This window comes from Camelus ferus, chromosome 36 (assembly GCF_009834535.1).
Source record: "Camelus ferus isolate YT-003-E chromosome 36, BCGSAC_Cfer_1.0, whole genome shotgun sequence".
NCBI lineage: Eukaryota > Metazoa > Chordata > Mammalia > Artiodactyla > Camelidae > Camelus > Camelus ferus.
In genome coordinates, this window is record NC_045731.1 from 28,151,450 (window position 1) to 28,176,333 (window position 24,884).

At 34.9% G+C, this 24,884-nt stretch overlaps 1 protein-coding gene and 1 long non-coding RNA gene across 2 annotated transcripts in view; one reads left to right on the forward strand and one right to left on the reverse strand.

Annotated features, from left to right (window-relative positions):
* Nucleotides 1–553, reverse strand: part of LOC102504920 (histone demethylase UTY) — a 50,368-nt gene extending 49,815 nt beyond the window's left edge. The window contains exon 1 of the mRNA XM_032474179.1: nt 73–553. Coding sequence (XP_032330070.1) covers nt 73–224 — 152 coding nt within the window. The 5' untranslated portion in view covers nt 225–553. The remainder of the gene's footprint in view (nt 1–72) is intronic.
* Nucleotides 554–6,032: 5,479 nt separating this feature from the next.
* Nucleotides 6,033–24,800, forward strand: LOC116661672. The gene is made up of 4 exons (XR_004317600.1): nt 6,033–6,044; nt 13,591–13,595; nt 15,189–15,191; nt 24,636–24,800. It is a non-coding gene; the product is annotated as an uncharacterized LOC116661672 (long non-coding RNA).
* The last annotated feature ends 84 nt before the right edge of the window (nt 24,801–24,884 follow it).

Consider the following 24,884-nt stretch of genomic DNA (forward strand, 5'->3'; position numbering starts at 1 on the left):
CCCGAGCTAGGATCACTCGGATAAGCGGCTCCAGAAGTCTGGAGCCGGATGGTAGAGTGTAACAGTCCTTACCTGTCCAATCCGCCAAGCGCCTCCTTCTCTTCGGCTGTTAAGCTGAGGAAACCCTCCGTGGTCTCACCGCTCGCTTTTCCCTCCGCCATTTTATTTTCCTCATCACTGAAAGCAGCGGCGGCAGTAACGAGTGACACTCCACAGGACTTCATGGAAACGCAACAAATGTAAAATTCCAACACGGAAACCTACCAATCCACGGTACAAAGCTCGAAAAGACGTCCTCGCCGCGAGACACTGTCAAACCAACTTTGTCGCTACGGACTTCTCCACCGCAGGTGCGGCGACGAAAATCCCAAGATGATTGCAAAAGCAGAGGATTCTGTGGTTACATCTCGGGTTGGGCACTGACAGCATAAAAAGTGGAAGCTTGCTGTAACAGAAGAATTTCTTAGAATCAGAAACTTCGCCAGCACCAGCACAAAGTTGTATTCGTGTCACAGAGCGAACCCGAAGTAGCCGTGAGGCCCCTACCCACTAAACCCGGCGCCTCCAATTGTTGCAAACGGTCGCCTCACGTGACCTTTGTTGACTTACGTCAGGGCAGCTCTACTGAACTTGGTAGATACCGGAACCCGCCCCAGGAGGCCGCCGCCGACCAGGGACCGGAAGAGGCGCTGGATTCTGTTGGTAATTGGTTACTGAACGCGTCAGTCGGGGAAAGTGTTGTCACCAGATGTAGCGCACTGTTGTAGAAATAAACTACACCAAGTTAGAAAAAGGAGGGCCCCGGCCCTGCTACTCAGTATCCTAGATGACCAGTTAAGGGAGTGATGTGGAAACGTGAGATTAGGGAAATATAGCGGCGCACCCTAGTGCGCATGTTGGACGCATAGATCTTATTTACCTGCTTCGCAGCAAAAAGCTTTGTGTGGTTACGGCACCCTTACGGCCTCCTGGAGAGGGTCGCTTTACACGTAACTGCATCATGGCACTGTAACCCTCCGCTGCAAGAAGAATCAAAACTTTTGGCATCTCTGGAAAATGACCGCGGCCGATCTCTCCCTGCCCCATGTCCTCTCAACTGCGCCGTTAAGAGAAAATGTAAAGGCTTTGAGAAATCAGCCCACCCACCAGGCCTGATTGAATGAATAGTCTTGACAGCGGTGTGGTTGACTGCCTAGCTGGAACTTCACACACTTTTGCTATCTACTGCATTCACATCAACGTGGAACTGTAATCCGAGCTGTTTGTGGACAAGCTTAGGCGAAGGAATAATTTCATGTAACAGATCTTTTATAATTGTGTCTTTACAACTAAATCTTAATACACATTTTAAGAAATACCTAGTAAGGGTTAGAAAATGCTAATTTATAATAATAGACAAGATATGTTTAAACTTCGATTTAGCTTAAAAACTAGACAATTTAGAGATAGCTGACCAAATAAATTCTAATATACTTATTGAGGACTTCTGGAATCCCAACTATTTTGTATTTACGTGTATTTTCATTATTCTTTTGGGAATAGTAACAAAAGTATACTTTTATGCTTTAGAGTCTGTGTTTAATTACTTTCTCTGAAACAACTACAGTATTTTGCTTATTCTGCTTTACTTAAATTGTTACAGATTATTCAATATTTTCAATACCTATGCTAACGTAAGTAAATTAACTGTATAATAAGGTGACCCTCAAGAGTGAGGAATTTTTAACCTTTTTACATACACTTCCAATACCAGAATATAGATACTGTAGAATCTATAGATCATAATTTATACGGATCTTAAAAGGTCACGTAACAAATTCATGATTTATCTAGACTTAACAAGTAGACCTAAGGTTGTCCTTCATATTAGCATCAAAAATAGTTTCAAAAATTTTTACTGGGAAACCTCGTTTTCTACCAGTGTTCCCCATACTTACGGGTGTAACAAAGATTATGTCATTGACATCAGTAAGCATTGATGAGAGAACTAAATAATGATTTATATTTGAGAAGAGATAGGCAGCCAAGTGTCAACAGATTTTCAGTTTGAAATTTTCAGTTGTAAAAATAATTTGCTTTTTGTTCTAACCTAGAATTTTTTGAGGTATGGGGTTATGGTCAATAATAAATAGTGTGGTCTTTTATTTTTATTTCTTGTAGTTGGAAAAATAGTCAATTATGGCAAAGTTTCCTACTATGATACTTCATTGAGGGAAAATAAAAAAATTGGAGGGCCAGATGGAGGACTAATTGGGGTTATTTGTTCCTCCTTAATATATGTGAATTTGAACTTTTGTATGTGTGATTGACAACTTACTTGGAAATAGTGTCTTTGCAGATAGAATCAAATTAAGGATTTCAACTGGGATCATCCTGAACTTTAAGTAAAGTGAGATCAGAGACACAGACACACAGAGTGAAAAGCCATGAGAAGATAAAGACTCACTGGATTTATGCAGACACAAACCAAGGAGTGCTGAGCTTTGCTGACAGGAACCAGAGACTAGGAGAGAAGCATTGAAATGTTTTCTCAGAGCCCAAGAAGGAACCAACTTTGATAACACCTTGATTTGGACTTCCGGCCTTCAGAATTCTAAAATAACTAATTTCTGTTGTGTTATGCCACCAAGATTGTACTTTGTTATAGCAATTCTATAGAACCAAACATCAGGTTTGGCTATGGGATTTTGCCATAAAACACTGTATTGATTTTGATCATAGTTCAGCAGTATTTAGTGATGCTTGGTCCATCTTCATATTTCATAGAGGAAGACAAATACCAAGCTACTTTAAGGATTGTGCTCAAAGTCACACAGCTAAATATTGGCAATAGTTATGTCTCCTGTGGTCTACAAAAATTTATCTATATAAATAAAATAGTGTAAATGCTACCCTATTCTTATTTGTGATATGTTTAAGTGTTTATACTTTAGACAAAGAAATAAAATTTTCTCCTTTAATGTTGTTACTGCCCCACTCCCACAGTCAATAAAAGTCTGCACCATAATTTCTTCCAGTTTCCAAAATAATTTCCTTTTCTTCTTCCTTACTTAAGCCTAAGTAAGAAAACGGATGTTGCTGCTACTGGTTATTTCATTTATCTTCCTACATAAACTAGCTGAGAAATTAAGAACACCTTTTAAAAGTTCTACAAAGAGGCCACTTTAAAAAATAATAATGTTTCTTACAAAAAACATTCTTTTCATAAAATTAACATGTGTTCCAGCTGAGTTCAATTAATTTTTTGAAGTTATCACAGATGAAGAAAGATTTATCTTTTTTTGTACTGTAAATAGTCTGAATTTATAATCATGGTGCCAGTAGAAGCAGAACTATCTTATGTGCAGCTATACAGTAATTGCATTGTAAGTAGCACACACAGAAGTCTTCCCATTAAATTGTATAAATAAGTAACATTGTAGATTTAAAAGCTAGAATAAATATACATATTATTGTAATGTTTCAGTCACATTTTAAAATCATGATTTGAATTTTTTAATATTGAGGAAAAGTTTTTTTCTGATTTCTCAGATTTTATATCTGGGCCCTCTTTTCTTACAAGGATTATCAAGTAAATGAGTAAATCAGCACCAATGAGTCTACTTAACAGAAGGCTTTTATGGCTCACACCCATCCCCTCAACTTCTTTCTTACCTTCTGGGTTTTCTGGTCAAAAATTCTAGGGTGGTCATTTGGCTTGAGACAATTAAAATAAGAGTAGAGAAGCAGTTGATATTAATTAGGAAGAGTTATTAGGTCATAAGATAATTATCTGTTTTACATCATTAGAAATAGCCAAACAGTTGTCCCAAAGTGGTTGTAATGTTTCACACTCAGTATCAACATGTGATAATTGCACTTATAGCCCATCCTCCTTAATATTTGGTAGAGGCAAAACAGACTTTAAGGCAACATAAAGAAGAAGACCTCTACACAATGATCACTTGTTCTTCAGGAAGATGTAACAGTTTTTAAATGGATAATACTTATGTACTAAACATTATTATGGGCACCTAGGACATATTTAACTGGGGAAGATAATAAGCAAGCAAATAAAATTATTGATTGAAAAAATTTAAGTGATTAAATTGAGAAGACTGATGTAGTGACTGGCAGGAATCAGCAGTAAGAAACTATAGTAATATTGGGAAATCCCAAATGAAAGAAATTCATTAAATTCAGCATCTACCCTTAATATTACATAAAATAAGCAAAAAAAAAAAGGCCAATTTCTTGATGTGATAAATAATATATGCCTTAAGAGTGAAAACAATTAACATTTGTCTAATGTTAAAATCTGAATGAATTTTAAGATGCCTGCTATCTTTGCTGCTGCTATTCCTAGTCATTAAAAAATTTCTAGCCAAAATGTCAAGAAAAAAATAGAATCCAAATGTTAGAAAGAAACTGACATACCCATAGTTACTTGTGGATTCTATGATTTCTAATTAAGAAATTCAAGACAATTGGCTGCAAAAACTTGGAAGTAATTCAGTGAAGTGTTTGTATTGAAGAACACTTTAAAAAAAAAGTTTCTCTAAAAACCAATTAGGAACATAGAAAAGAGACACATTATAAAATCTGTAATGATAATATGTGCAGGAAAAAATACCTAATTGTATTGTTTCTAAAAGTATCCTGTTCAAAGACATAAATTCCTAACAGATTTACAAAGCTAATGTAATCTTTATCAAAATCCATGTGCTTTTGAAAAGCACAGCAAAAATACCTAACTATTCCTACTAGTTTCTGTATATAATTCTTACAGGGATTTCTTTCTTCTGGTGGAATTTGGCTGGAGATCCCTTAATCATACAGTTATCTGTTCTTACCTGAGTTAGTATTCTTTTATACTAAAAGGAGAGCATATATATGGCTTTTTGTTGGAGACTTCTCTGTGCCTGACAGACCTCAGAGGGAATGTGATGATCTTTTGTTTTTGCAGCTATCCACCTGGTCAAGATCAGATCATGTTGTTCCTATAAACCTAAGAAAAATGTTATTTTATGTTTTGTAAGTTTTGATGTCTAAATGAATGAAAAGTGTTATGGCTTTAAAGGTCAAGCCTGGGAGGCAGAGCCTTGAGAATAGACTATTATGTGCATATCAGCATAGAAGCAACCTTCTTTTAAAAGGTGTTGAGACAGCATGACTCAGAACAAGCAACAGAACACAAAGGTTAGAGCCAAAGGAGTAGATCCAATATGGAGTTGAATTTGTTCTTGTCTGTTACCATTTGGTTTTGGTGGCCTCAGTTCCTTCAATAACAACTAAACTCAGCTTATAATTTAGCCTATTAAACTGACCTGCTCTTACTCTCTTTCTCAAGCATCTGACCATCTGTTTGTCATGCAGCCATTATAGTACTCTATCTTGAACAGCCTTCAGTAAACTATAGCAGCAGCTAGCTGAACCAAGCCATCCAAGTGACAATGAGCAGAACCTTAAAAGACTGTAATATTGGCACTGGAGAAAGTGAACCTGTTTATTCATGTATATGAGAACCCCAGTATCTCATTTAATAATGGAACTCATTTGGCTATTCCCTTCCTATTAGAGTGCTTTTCAGTCATAAAACGTAACTCATAACATTAGGAGTACTGCAGCTTCATAACTTTGTGTCTTCACTTATTGGAGGTGTTTCATTCGGTGCGCAAAAGCTATCAGGAATTCGTTACTGAATGGCACTTACCTTTTGAGTGGCTACATCAGGTAACTTTGATCTAAAATTTGGTCACTGGCAGCAACTGTCAAAGACTTTTGCCAAACATGCCAATATGTTTCAGTACATGTTAACTCACACTTCTAGAATTGCATCAATATTAGAGGCATAAGTTTCACAAGTATGCCTTATGCCATTGTCTTTTATTAATTCCAAGAGAGTCTTTTTTCTTCAGAGCCAAATTAAAATTTGCCTTACTCTGAGTGATATTATGAGTCAGGTCAGTAATCTTACCAAATGAAAGATCTTTTCTCCAAAATCCAAGCAGTCCAATAATACCTTCTGCTTCTTATTTCATTTTAGGCACAAGCAGAAAACAATAGTTAACTTATAGTAGACTTAAGGACATGTGAACAGCACAAGTGATTCCAAAAATTTCACTGGGCTCCAAATAGTTAACCAACCATGCCCTATCATGGACCCACTACTTTTGTTATATCATCTTTGGCTTAAATTCAATGAAAGAAATTATAAAGATGTCAATAATTATAAATCAAAACACTAATAAATGGCAAGCAGTCTAGATCTCTTCTTATCAAATTATGGCAGTGTGCCAATACACTGAAACAAACTTGGGGACACACAGAAAATGTATATAGAAATCTATCCCACATGAATACAAATTGTTGTTTGTTTTCTTTTGTGACTTTCTGAAATTGAAGTATAGTGGATTTACAATGTTGTGTTAGTTTCTGGTGTACAGCATACTGATTCAGTTTTATATACATGTGTGTATATATATATATATATATGTATATAGATATTCCTTTTCCTATTCTTTTTCATTATAGGCTATCAGAAGATAATGATATGTTTTTCTGTGCTATACAGTAGGACCTTATTGTTTATCTATTTTAAATAGCATACTTAGTATCTTCAAATCCCAAACTTCCAATTTAACTGTACCAACCCCCTTTCCTTTTGTGTTTGATATTGATGAAAACATATTAGCTCGATAATTCACTGAGTCTGAATCATCTCTAGCTGTTTCACTGCTGGACTAGTTAGAACTGTGTATGAATTAGTAGAAGCAATTGGTATCTATTGCTCTATAGTTCATGATTAATGAGACCATTACAATGGCTTTTTTAACTGCCCAGACCAGACTCCTGTGTAAAAATGTAGTGGCACTCTCAGGAACTCCCATTATATATGGCATAGCAAAGGACTGATTTATATGTTACTCTTTTATGTAGAGGTTAAAGAAGCGATAGAGTCTTCACCTGGACATTATATCCATTCCAAGTTTTTCTCTTTTAGTTCATTTAAGCTGGGGAGAAAAGATTACAAATGTTGTGGAGTTGGTTGTTTTTTTTTTTAACATTTTTTATCGATTTATAATCATTTTACAATGTTGTGTCAAATTCCAGTGTTCAGCACAATTTTTCAGTCATTCATGGACATATACACACTCGTCGCATTTTTTTCTCTGTGAGTTATGAGTTTTGTTTTTTTTAATCTGGTTTAATGGAATTGTAAGGCCAGCTAATCTTTTATAATATTCTAATAGAACTTTAATTGTCTATTCTTTTACAATTTTCAGTTACTAAGAGATGTCTTTTACTCTTCCAGAGCCAGAATTATGATTGGATATTTTGTTGTTCCTGTATGAATTATTCTAATATTTTTACCATTTTGAAATCTCTTCTTGGGAACCTGAGATAATACATTCATTACAACTTTCCTCATATTATACTGTCTTCCAGCAATATTATAGATAGGGCCAATACCTCAAGAACTCTGACCTGTGTCAAAAGGTCATAGATAATATGTTTGATAATTGTTGTTCATTATCACACAGTCAGACTAAGACTGCTTGTACTCCCAATATTTCTGATAGAATTCTGCAGTTCTCTTTTTCCTTAAGGATAAAATACACTCTTCCTTTAATACAGCTTTGTATATGATAGACTAGTCCTTCCTGTGAAGTTTTTATCTCTACAGAAGTGAGAACTTTATTAACCTAGATATGTCTTTACATTGTCAGTGACAGAAATAGCCTCTTGATATCATAATTCTAAAAAATCAGAGACTCCCCAAAGAGCTGGCCTTCTGCTTTACAGCATTTCTCACCTATGTAACTTCTCTTAAATCAATAATCAAAGACTATATCTGCTCCAGTCCCTTGGCCACGGCTTATGCAGATCTAATTCAGGAGTCTCAAATCACTTTTTATTTTCAGTTTTGCTAGAGATTTATATTAACCACAGCACTCTTTGTCAATTGTCAGTGTGCCTGTCCATTTTAATCAATTTTACTATTTCCCCAGGAATTGGAGCTCTACATTAAAATCTTCCCTCTGTCATAGAATGCATATCTCAGATCACCTCAAATCAAGAACAATCCCATAATCATCTAGCAAAAAGATTTTTCATTATTCATTCTTCATTCTTCTTATTTTTCTTAAACTTAGCCATTTCCCATAAAATAAGTATCAAATCTCTGTGGCAGTCTTATTAAACAAAATACACTGATTTTATATTCAGTAATCAATTAATTAACTGTACTGAACTAGGTGTTCAAATGGTGAAAAAATTTGCAGGACTCAAACAACCACCAGTGTGCATCCAAAGCATCTTGATACTGGGAAGCTCAAAGTCTGTCACAACTATCACTTCTTACAGTGATGTGATTTTGCAGTTGTGTTCTAGCTATGTAGCCATCTCAAATTTTGAAACCCTTAAGGTCCCACTAAAACCAGATGTAAATCAATATATCTCTATTATTTTTGTGAAAGAATGCCAATAAGATGGTACATTCTTCCTTGAAGTGACTCATGGAATCACGGTTCCAAAACATAATTTGTCCCTAGTTAGAATATCCTGTAGCTTTGACTAAGGGTCAGTATCTTGTTCTAGGCAACTTTGAAGAAAAACGGAGATTAAATCATTTTATATATACCATAATAAGACCAAAAATAAGCCTGAGCCTAAAGGAGCAGACTTCTTGCTGTCTGTGTGTGTTGTTACACCACTAACTTAAACACACACTCATCACAGAATTAACACAGAACAATATACTATGTTCTTTATGCAAGAGGCCAATTTGTACTTTTGCCTTAGTGTGTTCTCTTGGGAAAATCATGTCTGATTTGTCCATCAGATAACATAACATCCAAATCCTATTAGCTATATGCCTTTCCTATACCCCCATTTCATAGATTTTACATTTACTCATCACCTCCAATTTAAACCTATCTCTGTTCTCAGTCTGTTCATTTAATGGTTATCTTTCAAAGACTTCAAACTCTCAGGACCTTGATAGAAAAGAAGTTTGATATTCCATTCTCAACATGGTTGATCCATATGTACTCTTGAGGAAACAAAATAAATTTATATTTGTTCTAGCCTCTCAATCAGGTAAGAGACTCTATCAGCTATACTATTGCTCACAAAGATTATTTCAGTAGGTCTCATGTGCACTGATATTGCCTCTCCTTTCACCACAAACCAGTGTATATACTTGTAAATTTCCAAAAGAACCTCCTAGAAAACAATTTCAATTGTTTCATTTTCATGCTAAAATATTCCAGGGCATGACCATGATGTTCAAGGCCCACGTTTTATTATGAGGTGTTTTATGATTACTGTTACCAGTTCCTATAGCCATACCACCTAACACTTAAACTGCACTTTATGCTTTTGTAGATAGTTATTAATTCTTGGCACACCTGACACTATTGTACAGTGTTCCTTTGTATATGCTTTCCCTTCTGCTTTGACTTTTCTCTCCTCCTGCCTATCTGGAAAATTCTTAGTCATCCTTCAAAACAAGTTCCAAGGTTATTCCAACAACCTCATAGTATCACCCTACAGACTATTTATTAATTATAAAAGAAAATTTACTTACAGTGAACAAACTATGAATAATCATACTAATTAATGATCCAACTTTTCCTTACTAATGGTTTAAACAGACTTCATATGCTCCTGTTATGATACACTGAGAATGTCATTTTTGGTAGTATTTCTACCAAAAGTGCTTCATTTGAATCTAATTATGAAGAAAAACATCAGCCAAATACAAATTGAAAGATATTCTGCAAAACAATTGACCTGAACTCCCCCAAAATGCCAGTATCACACTCTACCCCTCTAAGAGATGGCTGAAGAACTGTTCTGGAAAAAGGAATACTAAAAATATATGACTTGTAAATGCAATCCATGACTCTCATTAGATCCTAGGTTAAATAAGAAAAAATTAATCATATGTTTTATTATTGAAAAGTTTAGGGAATTTTGAATATAGCTAAGTTTTAGATGTTTATATATGAATAGGTGAAGAAATCAATAAATAGAAACATGGATGTGATTTTATATCTATCTTTGGAATGTTTCAAATAAAAAATTTGGAAACAAAATAATTTGAGAAAAATCATCCTTTTCTAGGTCATGTTTCCTGTGGCATCTTCCAAGGCACAACCAACTTTACTAGCCAAAGATATACACATAGCCACATATGAAATAAAATGTATTGCCTCTTCTCTGGGCTGCTTCTGTGCTTAGCATGTATTTTGTACAAATCTATGTATTTCTTTGAATGTATGTTAAAACTCTCTGGTTTGTGTTTGATTCATTGTGAAGTTCAAAGTCCAGAGGCATAGACATAACTAAATATGAATTTGGGGGAAACACAACTCAGCATATAAGAAAAAATGTTTACCTCATTGATTAAGTTTATTTCTAAATATTTTATTCTTTTTGCTACTGTGATAAATGGAATTAGCTTCTTAACTTCCTTTTTAGATTGTTTGTTGCTAGTGTATAGGAAAGCAGCTCTTTGTGTGTTGGTTTACATCCTGCAACTTTACTAAATTTGTTTGTTAGTACTAAAACATAGTGTGTGTGTGCACGTGTGTGTGTGATCTTCAAAGTTTTCTACATCTTGCCAAATTACTCTGACTAGAAATTTCAATACTTCTTGAATAAAAATGGCAAAAATGGACATCCTTCTCTTTTTCCTGACCTTGATGAAAAGCTTTTAGTCTTTCACTATTGAGTATGTTATCTGTGGTTTTCCATAAATATCTTTTAGTATTTAAGGATTCTTCTGTACTGATTTTTCACTGTCTTTATCATGAATGAGTGTAAAATTTTTTTCAACTGCCATTTCTGCACTGAGTTAAGCATGTGCTTCTCTTGTCTTCATTCTGTGTGTGTGGTATATTGATTTTCATATTTTGAACCATTCTTGCATGCTGCTTTATGTTATTGCAGAATAAATGTAATTGGTCATGGTTTTTAAATTTGTAATATACTTTGAATTCAGTTGGCTAATATTTTGTTGAGAATGCTTGCATTCATAAGAGATATTGGGCTATTGTTTTCTTTTCTTCTTGTATCTTTGACCTTACTATCAGGGTAGTCATGGCATCATGGGGATTGTCTCTTTACTTTCTTTTCCTATTGATTCATCATTAGTGTAAAGAAATGCAACTGATTTTTGAATGTTAATCTTGTAACCTGCTACCTTGCTGAATTCTTCAATTAGTTGTAGTAGTTTTTGTGTGGACCTTTTAGGGTTTTCTGTATATAGTATCATGTCATCTGCATATAGTGACACTTTTACCTCTTCTTTTCCAATTTGGATCCCTTTTATTTATGTCTCTTGCCTGATTGCTGTGGCTAGGACTTCCAGGAGTATGTTGAATAGGAGTGGGTGAGAGTGGGCATCCTTGTCTTGTCCCAGATTTTAGTGGGAAGCTTTTGAGTTTTTCACCATTGAGGTTTTCCATATATAGCTTTTATTATTAAGTGGAAATCTAACCCACTTTTTATGGTGTGATTTCTCATAAATTTAAATTTCCTTTGTTCTGTTTGGTATGAATTTCTGTTTCTTCCTATTTGTTCCAATTTGTCTGTTCCTTATTTGTATCTTTTATTTGGATTAAAGACTATCTTCTTTTTATTTCCTTTCCTGTTTCTTTTCCTCTACTTTATCATGTTATATAATCCAGATTTACTCCTTTAGTCATATTCCTAGGTTATTCTTAATGCACAATTCCTATAGCCTAATTTGTCTGTGTATTTTCTTTTTCCTGAAAAATACAAACACCTTAGAATTCTTCAGCTGTAATCACCAACTTTTCCTTAAAATGTATAAAGTTACTTTGTTGCTAGTCCCTGCCACCAGTTCAACTAAATTATTATTTTGTTCAATGTTGTTTAGTTTTACCTGTTTACCAGTATCTTTGCTCACTGTTCCCTTTTCATGTCAAACTCTATCTTGCATCATTTTCCTTCTACTTGAAATACATCATAATGGAAAAAATGTTCACATACTGAGGTACAGGGAAGTCATTCTTTCTTCTACATGATTTGGTTTGAATTTTATGCTGACTAGAACAGCCTGCCTTGTAGTCTTCCAATTGCACATCTGCTCTAATCATTAAAGAAAAGCATGCATGCCTGGAAGTAAAGAATGTCTGTTTTGAAGATAAAGATAAATGCCTCCCTACCTGGGACATCAGTGCTATACTCCTTTGATGATAAGGCCCTCCTTCCAGGCACCAAGTTCATGTTAACTCACTGTGCATGTGCTGATCTGTTTTTGTGAAACCTTAAAAGAATGTACTGACAAGTTTGATGTTCTTTGTTCTTACAACATATGAGACTGCTGAGAATCATTTTTCTCTGGAACACATCCTCAAGGCTACTGAGAGACTGCCTCCTGAGCTATTGTCCTCAATTTGGCTCAAATGAAATTCCCTTCTATTCTTGTTATGAATTGGTTGTTGATTATTTTCAAAGACAAATCATTTTAATTTCTCATATGTGGTCCTCTGATGGCTTTTAATCTGACCATAAATAAATAAATGTTCTGTTGGTTACAGAATTCTAGTTAAAGTATTCACCAGTTTTCTTTTCACTCTCTTCCCATTAGAGATAATAATGTTCTATCTTTTGTGTCTATTTTTACTGTTAAATATTCATGAATTCACCTAATAGTTTTGTTTGTTTGTTTGTCTTTTGATAGGATCTGGTCTTTTTTTCTTTTTCAGAATAGCTACTAAGAACTTCTCTGTCCTTTGGCTTACTGCAGTTTCACTATGTGGTAACTTGATGAGAATTTTTTCATACTGTGTTTTGCTTGCAATATATGAGACTTCCAAATGATTCAATTATGAAATATTCTTATCCTTTATTGTTGGAAGAGGAAAACACTGTCTTCTATTTTTTGGCTTCTCTCAGTTTTTCTCATACATTCTCTTTGACAGTCACATGGATACTAAACCAGATTCTGTGCCAAAATATTGTATCACACAGGTTTGAATTTAAATAGGAAATCTGAGTGAGAGAAAGCTTTTGGTTTTCTCCTATGTAATAGGTTTCTTGCTCTGTCATCTTAAAGCTCAGGGTTATTGCTCTTAGCTTCCTAGTTTTAGAGTGTTTCCACTTTTACATTCTAGAATCTGCATATCACAGAGTCTTACAAGGCGAAGTTAAAATTCCTCAATATTATTCAGCAGACACTCTCACAGTGAAAGTCAGCACTTTATAAACTTTCTTCATAAGTACTGTCAGTCAGCTTTACCTGTGGGATTAATTTGCTCATAAATAAATATTACTTGAACTCCTACCATGTGGCAGGCAATGAAAAATATGAAGATCTGGTACTATAGGGACTTGTGTTTTTGTGTGTAGAGACAGAAAATTAATAAGGTACAAAAATTATAGAAAGAAATTGGTAAACTATACCAAGAAAAACAAAATTGAAACAATATTTAAGAAGACTGGAATTTATGAGGTAAAATGAAAAGATTATAATTTCACTGGAGTGGGCAAACAGGCCTTAATTGAACAGGCAGAATGTGAACAAAGATTGAAGTAATGTATGTGACATTTACGTGGACATTAGGAAAAAGGAAGAACCAGTATAAAGACCCTGAAGTAGATACTTCAATTTTTTAAAAAAAATTTTTTAAGTTAATTTGGAAAAAAAAGAGTCCGGGGCTGAAGTATGGCTGGCTGTGTTCAAGAAATAGCAAATAAGCCAAAAATGATCAAGAAAAAGAGATGCGTTTACATAGTTAAAATGACGCTTGTCATGTAAAGCCTTGCAGGACAGTATAATATCATTAGCTTTCATTCGGATATGGGGAACCTCTGAAGGGTTTGAGAAAGTGAAAAGATGTTGGTAATTGAAAGGCTCTCTCGTACTACTGCAAATGAGAAAAGGTTGTAAAGGGCAAGAATGGAAGCAGGGAAAATGATTAGTAAACTAGTGTAATCCAACCTAGAAAAATAAGAGTGGCTCATACGAGAGTGATAACAACGTAAATTCCAGGAAGTACTGGATTCTAAATACACAGGTATCCTCTTTTCAGAAGCTCCCTTTAGACCACTTTGCATTTAGGAAAGAGCTACATTAGTGTCAGTTTTGACAACTAAAAAAAAAATCAAAGAGAATTTTCACTTTTATCAAAAAAAGTAAAAAGCAAAATCAGTGTTCAGCATTTATTTGTGGCGAGCCATGACAGAGCCCCAGAGCATACCCTGAGAAGTAGTGAGAATGAATATAACAAAGTTCCTTTCCCTGGAATATGATCTCAACGTCAAGCTGCTGCAGTTTTGAACTGTGCTTTGTCTGGGTTTATATTGTGCCTCCTTTAACAAGATGTGTTCTAATGCAATTCCTTCTTTTACCCCTTTTCAGCTTAGGAAAGATTTCATAGGAATAGTCCTCTTTTAGATAGCAGGAAAAACCTGGACCTAAAGGTAGAGATAGCCATATTTCCTGACTGAATATGCAGTGTGATAGAGAGTTGACAATATCTCTAAGAATACTTACTTAAACAATTAAGGTTGGAATTACCAGTGATAGATATGATGAATTCTCCTCATGGAACAAATTTGTTTGGATAGGCAAGAAATCTGCAAATTTTTACTACTTATGTTAGAATAATAATATGTTTTAAAAGGATTTAAAAACATGATCCCAAGGGATTCATGTGTTTCGAGTGGAACATTGGTTCTAATATGCCATACTACCAGAAATGTGCTCTCTTGATTCTACAGTCTGATTTCCCCCACCAAAATAAAATGTTTACCATATTTTCTGTTGAACATTGTTGCTCTTCTCTAGAACTTTCCTACTCTTCTATATAATTTTTTTGAAGATAAATAAAACAAAATTGCATTAACATTGTAGACCTTAACACAGACAGTAAGAAGATTGTAGGTAGTTTGTAAACATCATATGTTTTTAAGAATATTGACACTATTTTTAAAGTTAATATTTCCTAAAAATGATAACAATTGTGAAACAGAGTATAAAATTACAGAATGAAACATTCCAAAGGAGGTGGCTCTAATACTATATTGTGTAGTACTACAGCTCAGTCTTTAGGATATTACTTTAAAGCTCATTACTCAGTCTTTCAGGAGGTAACAAAGATAGGTCCATATTTGGAATAAATACATGTTAATTTGATTTTGTAGACTTATGAGGGGATCACATCAGGAAGTTAGTGAGTTGTGAACTAACAGAAGACCTATTTGAATAGCTACAAGTGACAGTATGAAATCTGACATTTTAGTACCAAAAGATAGGGCAATTGTATGATACCTTCTCCCAAAATTTATGCTACTAGAAACATGGGTAGAATGGTCTTTAGTTCCATTTCAAAAACATTTTATTTTGAAATAATTATATACATACAGAAAATTACAAATATGATATAGAGATATTTCATGTACCCTTTACCCTGTTTCCGAGTTACACCCATTACAGCACAATATCAAAACCAGAAAACTGATATCAGTTCAATATGTGTACAGTTCTGTCATTTTATCACATATGCAGATTTATGTAACCACAGCTGCAATCAAGATACAGAAATATTCTATCACTGCAAAGATCTTTATCACACTACTCCCTTAGTGCAACTATAACTCCCACTCCACTCCTCATCCCAGTAACTACTAATCTGTCCCCATTTATAAAATCTGTCACTGCAAGAAGTCATACAAATCAATTTATACATTATGTGATTTCATCTTCACTTAGAATTGTATTTTGGTTTCTTTATAGGTAAATTTGTCTATAGATTTAAGTATAGCTTTTTCTTTTCATATTGCTAGATATTACATTTGTCATGCATAACTTGTCACAGTCTGCTTGTGTTGACATCCTACCAGTTCAGGTAATGAGTAGAATAGGAGGTTATGTTCCATCTTCTTGAGGTCAGAGTATTTAGAATTTATCTGCACAGATTTGTCTATTTTTCTCATTCATTTATTTAGTATATTATTTATTTGTATTAACAGACTGATGGATACATATTTAGTATTTTGAGTTTTAATCTATACTACTATATTTATCTTACTGCTTAAATTATTCAAGCTTTGAGAACAGGCACCTCTTTCTGTTGGCTCCTGTGTCCTTTTGACATATTTCAATCTTTCATTTCTTTTTAGCACTTCTTTACTTTTTGATACTACTAGATACTCAAAACTTAACTCATGTATTTTCTGCCTCAGTCTTAGAATCACACATTTTCCAAGAAGTCTCATTTTGTTTTGTTAAAGAATGATATTAGATACCAAGATCCCGGCACAGTGTGTGCTGTTGCTACTAGGGTATCATTGTGCTACTTACTTTCCATCTACAGAGCAAGAAGCTATACATGTGAAAATTAAGTTTTGCATATACCTATATGTGTAATTATTTTTATATCACTATTAAGATAAATTAAGCCAAACTTGAATTCATAATTATATATCCAGCTCTAATCCATTATCACACAAATCATTCTGACCTCCTTTTGCTTTTCTGTAGCCCCTCACTCCAGTAGTGATGACCTGGTGCCTACTATTCATCATCTATTTGCTTGTTTAATTTCAGTACACATGTATAGTGATTTCAAATTGCTAACCCTTACCTCCATGGGAAGTAACATTATCAACTAAAGTGCATTTGTTTCTGTACAGTTCCTTTTTCTTTACTTTTGTAGACCCAACCCCACTTCCAAGGTTATTTAGCTAAAGCACTCCCCCTTCCAATTTCAGTGAGGTTGTTTCATACTTTTGCAATACAGTTAAATTCTTTTGTGAAACTTTGCATCCCACACAGGCCTTTCCTGATCCCTAGGTCTGTGTGTGTATACAAACATTAATATTTGCTTTTTGTGATGTAAAATTTTGAAAGATGCGTAGTGTTATGTATCCACCATTACAGAATCATACAGAATTCATCTTAGAAAATATCCCATTTTCAACCTTCTACCTCTCCCTGAAGACTACTGTATCTATAGATTTGTCTTTTCCAGAGTATCATATATGTGCAATTATACAGTATATTGCCTTTCCACATTGACTTCTTTTAGCTAGCACATGAATTTAAGATTCATCTACGTATACATCGCTTGACAGTCCATTCCCCTTTATTGCTAAATAATGTTCCTCTTTATACCTGTACCATGGCTTTTTGGTCCATTCATTCACATACTGAAGTGCATCTTAGTTGACTTCAGTTTTTAGTGCTTACGAGTAAGGCTGCTACAGATACTCACTTGGTTTTGTCTTCTGTGGACTTTTGTCAATTTACCCATTTTTTATCTTGTGCATTATAGTTTTTGGTCTTGTATCTAAAAATTCATTATGAAGTCCAAGATCACATAGAATTTCTTCTATGATTACTTTCAGAAGTTTTATACTTTTGCATTTTAACTTTAGGATCTATTCAGGTTCATGTCTATCTATGGGTTGTTTCTTTTCTGCCTAGAGATCCCCTAAATTTATTTTTCAGTTAACTAATCATTTCCTAACTAAAATCTTGTTTATAATTTGCATATTTCCTTCTTAAATTTTATGACTATAATTTTCTTTTGGTGAAGTTTTAATTTTAAAAATCTTACTCTCTTTTAAGAAATATCACATTTAATTTCTTCTCAATGTTTAAAATTCCTTTATTTTAAATGTGATTTTACTTTAAACATACTTGTTTTAGAATCTGGATAGAACTCGAAAAATGTTAAGAGGAAAATTTAACTGACAAAACTTGAAGATCCTACAGGTTTTATTCAAGGATTCATGAATTAAGCAGTATCCCAACTAGCAAATAAAACAAAAGGCTTTTAAGACAAAAAGAATATAAACAAATAAGTCATAAACAAAAGAAAGAGTTATTTCAGTCCTGGTCACGTTCCTTTGTGGGGGAAGAGACAGGTCTATCAGTTGGATTACCTTACTAGTGCTAAGCAGGTAATTTAAGACTCACTGATTAAAGGTCACATCACTGGGAAAGGCTGAAACTGCAATTAAGTCTCAGTTTGCTGACATAGAGCTTAGCACAAGGGACTTCATTTTGGGCCCATTTTTTCTTTATTTAATTTCTTTAAATTCTTGATTATTGTATTTAATTTTACTATTTGCTTACTGTGATGGAATTATTTCTTTATATCCTGCATAGTTAAGTTATTTTCTGTATGTATCTAGAAACAATTTACCTTTGATTTTTGAAGGTAGTACCATCATCACAAGGCCAGGACTAATTTTTGTTGACCATATAATGACAAATAAAGGTTACAACTTCTCATGAAGATTCATTTCCTACCCAAATTTCCTCATCACCTCTCTTTGTCTCTTGCCTTTCCTTCTTTCATTTTTTTCTCCTAAATATACTTGGTCAATATATATGAATTTAAGGGCTCTTATTTTTTCAAAGATATTTGTTACAATTCTTCTTGTTTTATTATTTTAAAAAAATGCTTAGATCTTGGGACAGCTGCCTCTACTCCCCCTTGCTCTGTACTGAAGAGTCTGCAATGCACTTACAAATATAATGGTCAGAAAGTTTTTCTTTTGTTCACTGAGCATTGCCTTTACATTATTTTAAGCCAGATCAAATATTTTAAGAACAATGTTTATATTGTTCTGAGGCAGAATGTTTTTTGGGTTATTCAGTGTATCTTACTACAAACAATGAAAATCTCTTCTGATAGTCTTCCTAGAGCATGTGTATGAAAAATACTACTGGCACTATTTCATGTGTAAAAAAAAAAAATTAAAAATTAATTTATAGTCTCTTATTTTGAAATTTTTTTTTGCAGTTGACCAAATGGTCTTGGACTAGGCAAACTAACTAGGTGAGTCTTTTTGTATGTGCAATGGATTTGATTCCAAATTATCTCAAATAGAAGAGGTAAAGGGAGCACTCTACAAAACAAATAAATGCAACACTGCTCTGCACTAACCTCTCTTTAAACAACGACCTCTCTCAACAGCCATTATCTCTGAAGTATGGCTGAGGAGCCTAGAGCTCCAAAGAACACTTGTTTAATAAAAATACTGAATGATTCTTAACTTTTAAGTTCTACCATTTATCGATATGTTTTCTGGAATTTTTTTTATGTTGGCTTATTTTTTTCTCATTTTTCACTTTTTTTAGATAGCGTTGTTATAATTTGACTGCACATATACAATATATTGTATGTAAATATATATACACAATATACTGCAAAATTTTTTAGAAATTTACATATATGTACTGCTTATTGTTTCTAAGACTGTTTAGAGCTTTAGTTTTCAAATTTTACATAGTTATATGTAAATAAAGCCAATCACAAAATAAGAATTTAAACATATATTTACACCCTGCTATTAACAGCAACACTATCTACATGGACTTTAAGCCTGTGATCCTGGGAGATTTAAGAATTACACTTCGGGGGGGGGGGGCAAGATGGTGGAGTAAAGAACACTTGTAGCTCACCCTCTCCAACAAATACACCAAAACTCACGTCCACAGACCTACCCAGCCAACTAGAGCACCTGCTGAACTCCAACACAACATCGCCCTCTTCAAAAGACAAAGATGCCAAAAATCTGGTAGGAGAAAAGGAAAAAAAGAAGAAAAAGCAAAACAGTGCAGAACAGGTCCCACAGAGAGGAAGCAGCAAAGAGGACTGGTGCTTGTTTCCTTAATCTCCCCCTCTCCAATGGAGAGTTCAAGAGGATGGAGGGGGAGCCTCCCAGGCTTGAATCTGCACAGAGCACCCCTTGACCAATAGAATTAATTTAACTAGGCACAAAAGGTCCTTGTGACACCCAGTCCTAGATGTGAGCTGGCAGCTAGGGTCCAGGACAGGCTGCCCAAGCCGGGCAGAGGACTAGGGTGGCTGCACTGAGGCAGCCCCCGGGGGAATGCAGGGTGCTGAGCCCTGTGGCTATGAGGGGACACAGAGCAGAATAACCTAGGCCACCCATAAATTACACAAACAAAAAAAGCAAAGCAACACTTCTGGTGTGTCCTGGGGGAAGGGGAACCATAGCCTTTGTCTCCTCAGACCCATGGCTCCATTACTGGTGCTCTTCATGAGAAAAGAGGCTGGGTGCAGTGCTGGGGCTGGAACAAGCCCTGAATCCACCCCTGGGGACTCCGCAATCTCTGAGACAGGACTGAGACTTGTTTATAGCCCGAGGCAGATAGAATATTTCTGCCCCAGTACCTCAGAGAGCTGCCGCCCCCCCCAAGACAAACAAGGAGCTGAGTTTGGGCATGAAACATGGGTGAGGCTGTTCCTTGGTCTTCCCTGAGCCTGCCTAAGGAGAGAGGACCCAAGACAAGCAGGCAGCTGTAGGGGAGCAACCAGGGCTGGGAGAGGGTGGCTGCCCACGGTTTTCCTGGCAGGAAAGCAGCACCTGACCATGGTACTGTGAGAGGGGCACGATCTGCTTGCTGACAGGCACTGGGAGCAACAAAGATGAGGGGCGCCAATACAAGCCTCTGGAAACAGCAAGTTGAGTTTGTGAAACAAGGTGAAGACAGAAAGTCTTCTTGATAAAATCATTAAGAGTGCACAGTCTCCAGGAAAACACATCCCCCCCCTTTTTTTTTTTAAATATTCTTTATATCTGTTCTATTTTCCATTATCTTTTAAATTTTTCTTTTTAAACAAGGGTATATGTCTCCAGTTTTAATCCCTTTAAAATTTTTCTTTTAAAATATTTGTACTTTCATTATTTTAAAAATCCCCCTCATTTCATTTTTATTTCTCTTGGTTTTAGTCTCCTATTATTGATTATACACAGATTTCAAATATTGTTTTCTGATTTTTTTTTCTCATTTTTAAAAGTTTTTAAAAGCCATCTCAACTCAGTTGCTAATCTGCTTCAACTTGCTCTTCTATTATTGATTATACATGGTTTTCAAACTTTTTTTCTCCATTCTTTTAAAATTCTCTCTTTTCAAAAAAGTTTTATTCGTGCATAGGCTTTAGATAAATAAATAAACTCCTTAAGGACCAAATAGATAACTGATACACCTTAAGCCACAGTGCCAGAAAGATATGAGCAATACGAAGAAGCAGAGGAATCACTCCCAATTAAAAGAGCAAGAGAAATCCCTGAAAGCAAGATCAAGGAAATAGACATTGATGGCCTACTAGATCAAGATTTCAAAAAAGGAGTGGTCAAAGTACTGAAGGAACTAAAAGGGATAGTGTTTAGAGATATAAAATATGTCAAAAATGAAATAGAAGCTATAAAGAAGAACCAAGTAGAATGAGTAAACTCATTTGCTGAGATGAGAGCTGACCTAAAGGCTGTACAAAGCAGGCTAGATAATGCAGAGGAACGAATAAGTGACCTAGAAGACAGGACAACACAAAGCACCCAATCATAACCACCAAGAGAAAAACAATGAAAACAATATAAGGGACCTATGGGATAATATAAAATGTGCCAATCTATGCATAATAGGGGTTCCAGAAGAGGAAGAAAAAACAAAGAGGATTGAAAATGTATTTGAAGAAATCATCACTGAAAACTTACCAGACCTAAAGAAGGAATCAGATATCCAAGTACAGGAGTCTGAAAAAGTCCCAAACAGGAAAAACCCAAACAGACCCACACCAAGACATATCATAATCAAGATGGCCAGAGTCAAGGATAGAGCAAGGATCCTAAAGGAAGCAAGAGAAAAACAAAAAGTGAGTTACAAGGGGACCTCCATAAGGCTCTCAGCTGATTTCTCTACACAAACACTACAGGCCAGAAGGGAGTGGCAAGATAAATTCAGAGTCCTGAATGAAAAAAAGATGTAGCCTAGGATACTCTATCCATCAAGGCTATCCTTTAGAATAGAAGGAGAGAGAAAGAACTTCACAGACAAGCAAAAACAAAAACTAAAAACAAAAAGAGTTTAGCAACCATAAACCCATGCAAAAAGAAATATTGACAGGTCTACTCTAATTGGAAAAGAAGCAGGACGCTACAAATGAAAAACTGTAAAGGTGATAACTACCATAAATTCCAAACAGAATAAACACAAAATTGTAAAAGAAGACATCATTAAGAGTGGAAGAGGGACGCAAGAAAATATACAGGTTTTTATTTTCTTTTTTAAACTTTTTGTTCTTGGTAGGATGGGTTTGAGATGATATTACTACCTGTTTAATACAAACATTTATAGTAATGGGTTAATAGACTTACAAAGAAGGGTAACCACAAGCCAAAAACTTACAAGTGAGTCACAAAAACTAAATGAAATCCATTATAATACAAAGGAAAATTACCAAGCCACATAAAGAAGAAAGGAACAAAGAGGAAATACCAAATCAACTGCAAAGAGAAGTTCAAAATGGCAATAAACACACATCTTCCTTAATTACTGTAAATGTTAATGGAGTAAGTGCTCCAGTAAAAAAAAAAGTAGAATGGCAGATTGGATAACAAAGCAAGAACCTTCAATATGCTGCATACAAGAGACCCACTTCAGGGAGAAGGACACATATAGATTGAGAGTGAAAGGTGGAAAAGGACATTCCATGCAAATGGAAAAGCCAAAAAAGCAGGTGTAGCAGTACTAATTTCATACAAAATAGACTTTAACACAAAGTCCATAAAGAAAGATAAAGAAGGACATTTTATAACGATTAAAGGAGTGATACAAGATGAGGCTATTACACTCATTAATATGTATGCACCCAATATAGGAGCACCTAGTACATAAAACAATTACTAGCAGAGATAAAGGGGGAAATTGATGGGAATACAATCATAGTTGGAGATTTTAACACCACATTAACATCACCAGACAGATCTTCCAGAGAGAAAATAAATAAGGCAACAGAGAAATTAAATAACACAATAGAAAAACTAGACTTGGTGGATATTTTCAAAGCATTTCACCACCCAAAAATAGGATATACATTCTTTTGAAGTGCAAATGGAACATTTTCCAGGATTGGTCACGAACTTGGGCACAAAAGAAACCTCAACAATTTTAAGAAGATAGAAATTATGTCAAGCATCTTTACTGACCACAACGCCATGAAACTAGAAATCAACTACAGAAAATCAAAGGAGAAAAAATGGAAAGCATGGAGATTAAACAACATGCTATTAAAAAACCAATGGCTTAATAATAAAGCCAAAGTTGAAATTAAAAAATACCTTGAGACAAATGAAAATGAAAACACAACCACACAAAACTTATGGGACACAGCAAAGGCAGTGCTAAGAGGGAATTTTACAGTGATCCAGGCCTTCCTCAAAAAAGAAGCACAATCTCAAATAAATGATCTAACTCACCAGCTAAAAGAACTAGAAAGAGAAGAGCAAAAAACCCCAAAAAGGCAGCAGAAGGAAAGAAGTAATAAAGATCAGGGAGGAAATACATAAAATAGACATAAAAAAATAGAAAAAATCAATCTTCCCAAAAGGTGTTTTCCTGAAAAAGTAAATATAATCGACAAACCTCTGGCCAAACTCACAAAGAAGAAAAAGAGAGAGCACAAATAAGCAAAATAAGGAAGGAAAATGGAGAAATTACAACAAATAACATAGAAATACAGGATATCATACGAGAATATTAAGAAAAACTATATGGAACCAAACTGGATAACCTAGAGGAGGTGCACAAGCGTCTGGAAACTTACAGTCCACCAAGACTGAATCAAGATGAAACTGACCACTTGAACAAACCGATCACCAGAAATGAAATCGAATTAGCAATAAAAAACCTCCCTACAAATAAAAATCCAGGACTGGGTGGCTGCACTGGGAAATTCTACCAAATGTACAAAGAAGAACCAGTCCTTCTCAAACTCTTCCAGACGATTGAAAAAGAGGGAATACTCCCAAACTCATCACCCTGATATGAAAACCAGGCAAAGACACTACAAAAAAAGAGAATTATAGGCCAATATCACTGATGAACATAGACGCCAAAATCCTCACCAAAATTTTAGCAAATAGAATCCAACAGCACATACAAAAGATTATACATCATGACCAAGTGGGGTTCATCCCAGAGACACAAGGCTGGTTCAACATACACAGATCAGTCAATGTAATACATCACATCAACAAGAGAAAGGACCAAAACCACATGATCATCTCAATCGATGCAGAAAAAGCATTTGATAAAATTCAACACTCATTTATGATAAAAACTCTCAACAAAGTGGGTATAGAGGGAACATATCTCAACATAATAAAAGCTATATATGACAAACTTACAGCCAGCATAGTACTCAACGGTGAAGAACTCAAAAGCTTCCCACAAAAATCTGGGACAAGACAAGGCTGCCCACTATTACCACTCCTATTCAACATAGTCCTGGAAGTCCTGGCCACAGCAATCAGGCAAGAGAGAGAAATAAAAGGGATTCACATTGGAAAAGAAGAGGTAAAAGTGTCACTATATGCAGATGACATGATACTATATAGAGAAAACCCTAAAAGGTCCACACAGAAACTACTAGAGCTGATCTAAGAATTCAGCAAGGTAGCAGGTTACAAGATTAACGTTCAAAAAAAGTTGCATTTCTTTACACTACTGATGAATCAACAGAAAATGAAAGTAAAGGAACAATCCCCTTTAAAATAGCACCCAAGGTAATAAAATACCTAGGAATAAATCTAACCAGAGAGGTGAAAGGCTTATCATGGAGAACTATAGGACACAGATTAAGGAAATTAAAGAAGACTCAAAAAAATGGAACGATATCCCATGCTGTTGGATTGGAAGAATCAATATTGTTAAAATGGCTAAACTGCCCAAGGCAATCTACAGATTTAACGCAATCCCTATCAAATTACCCAGACATATTTCACAGAACTAGAACAAATCATAATAAGTTTATATGGGACTATCAACGACCAAGAATTGCCACAGCATTACTGAAGACAAAGAAAGAGACTGGAGGAATGACTCT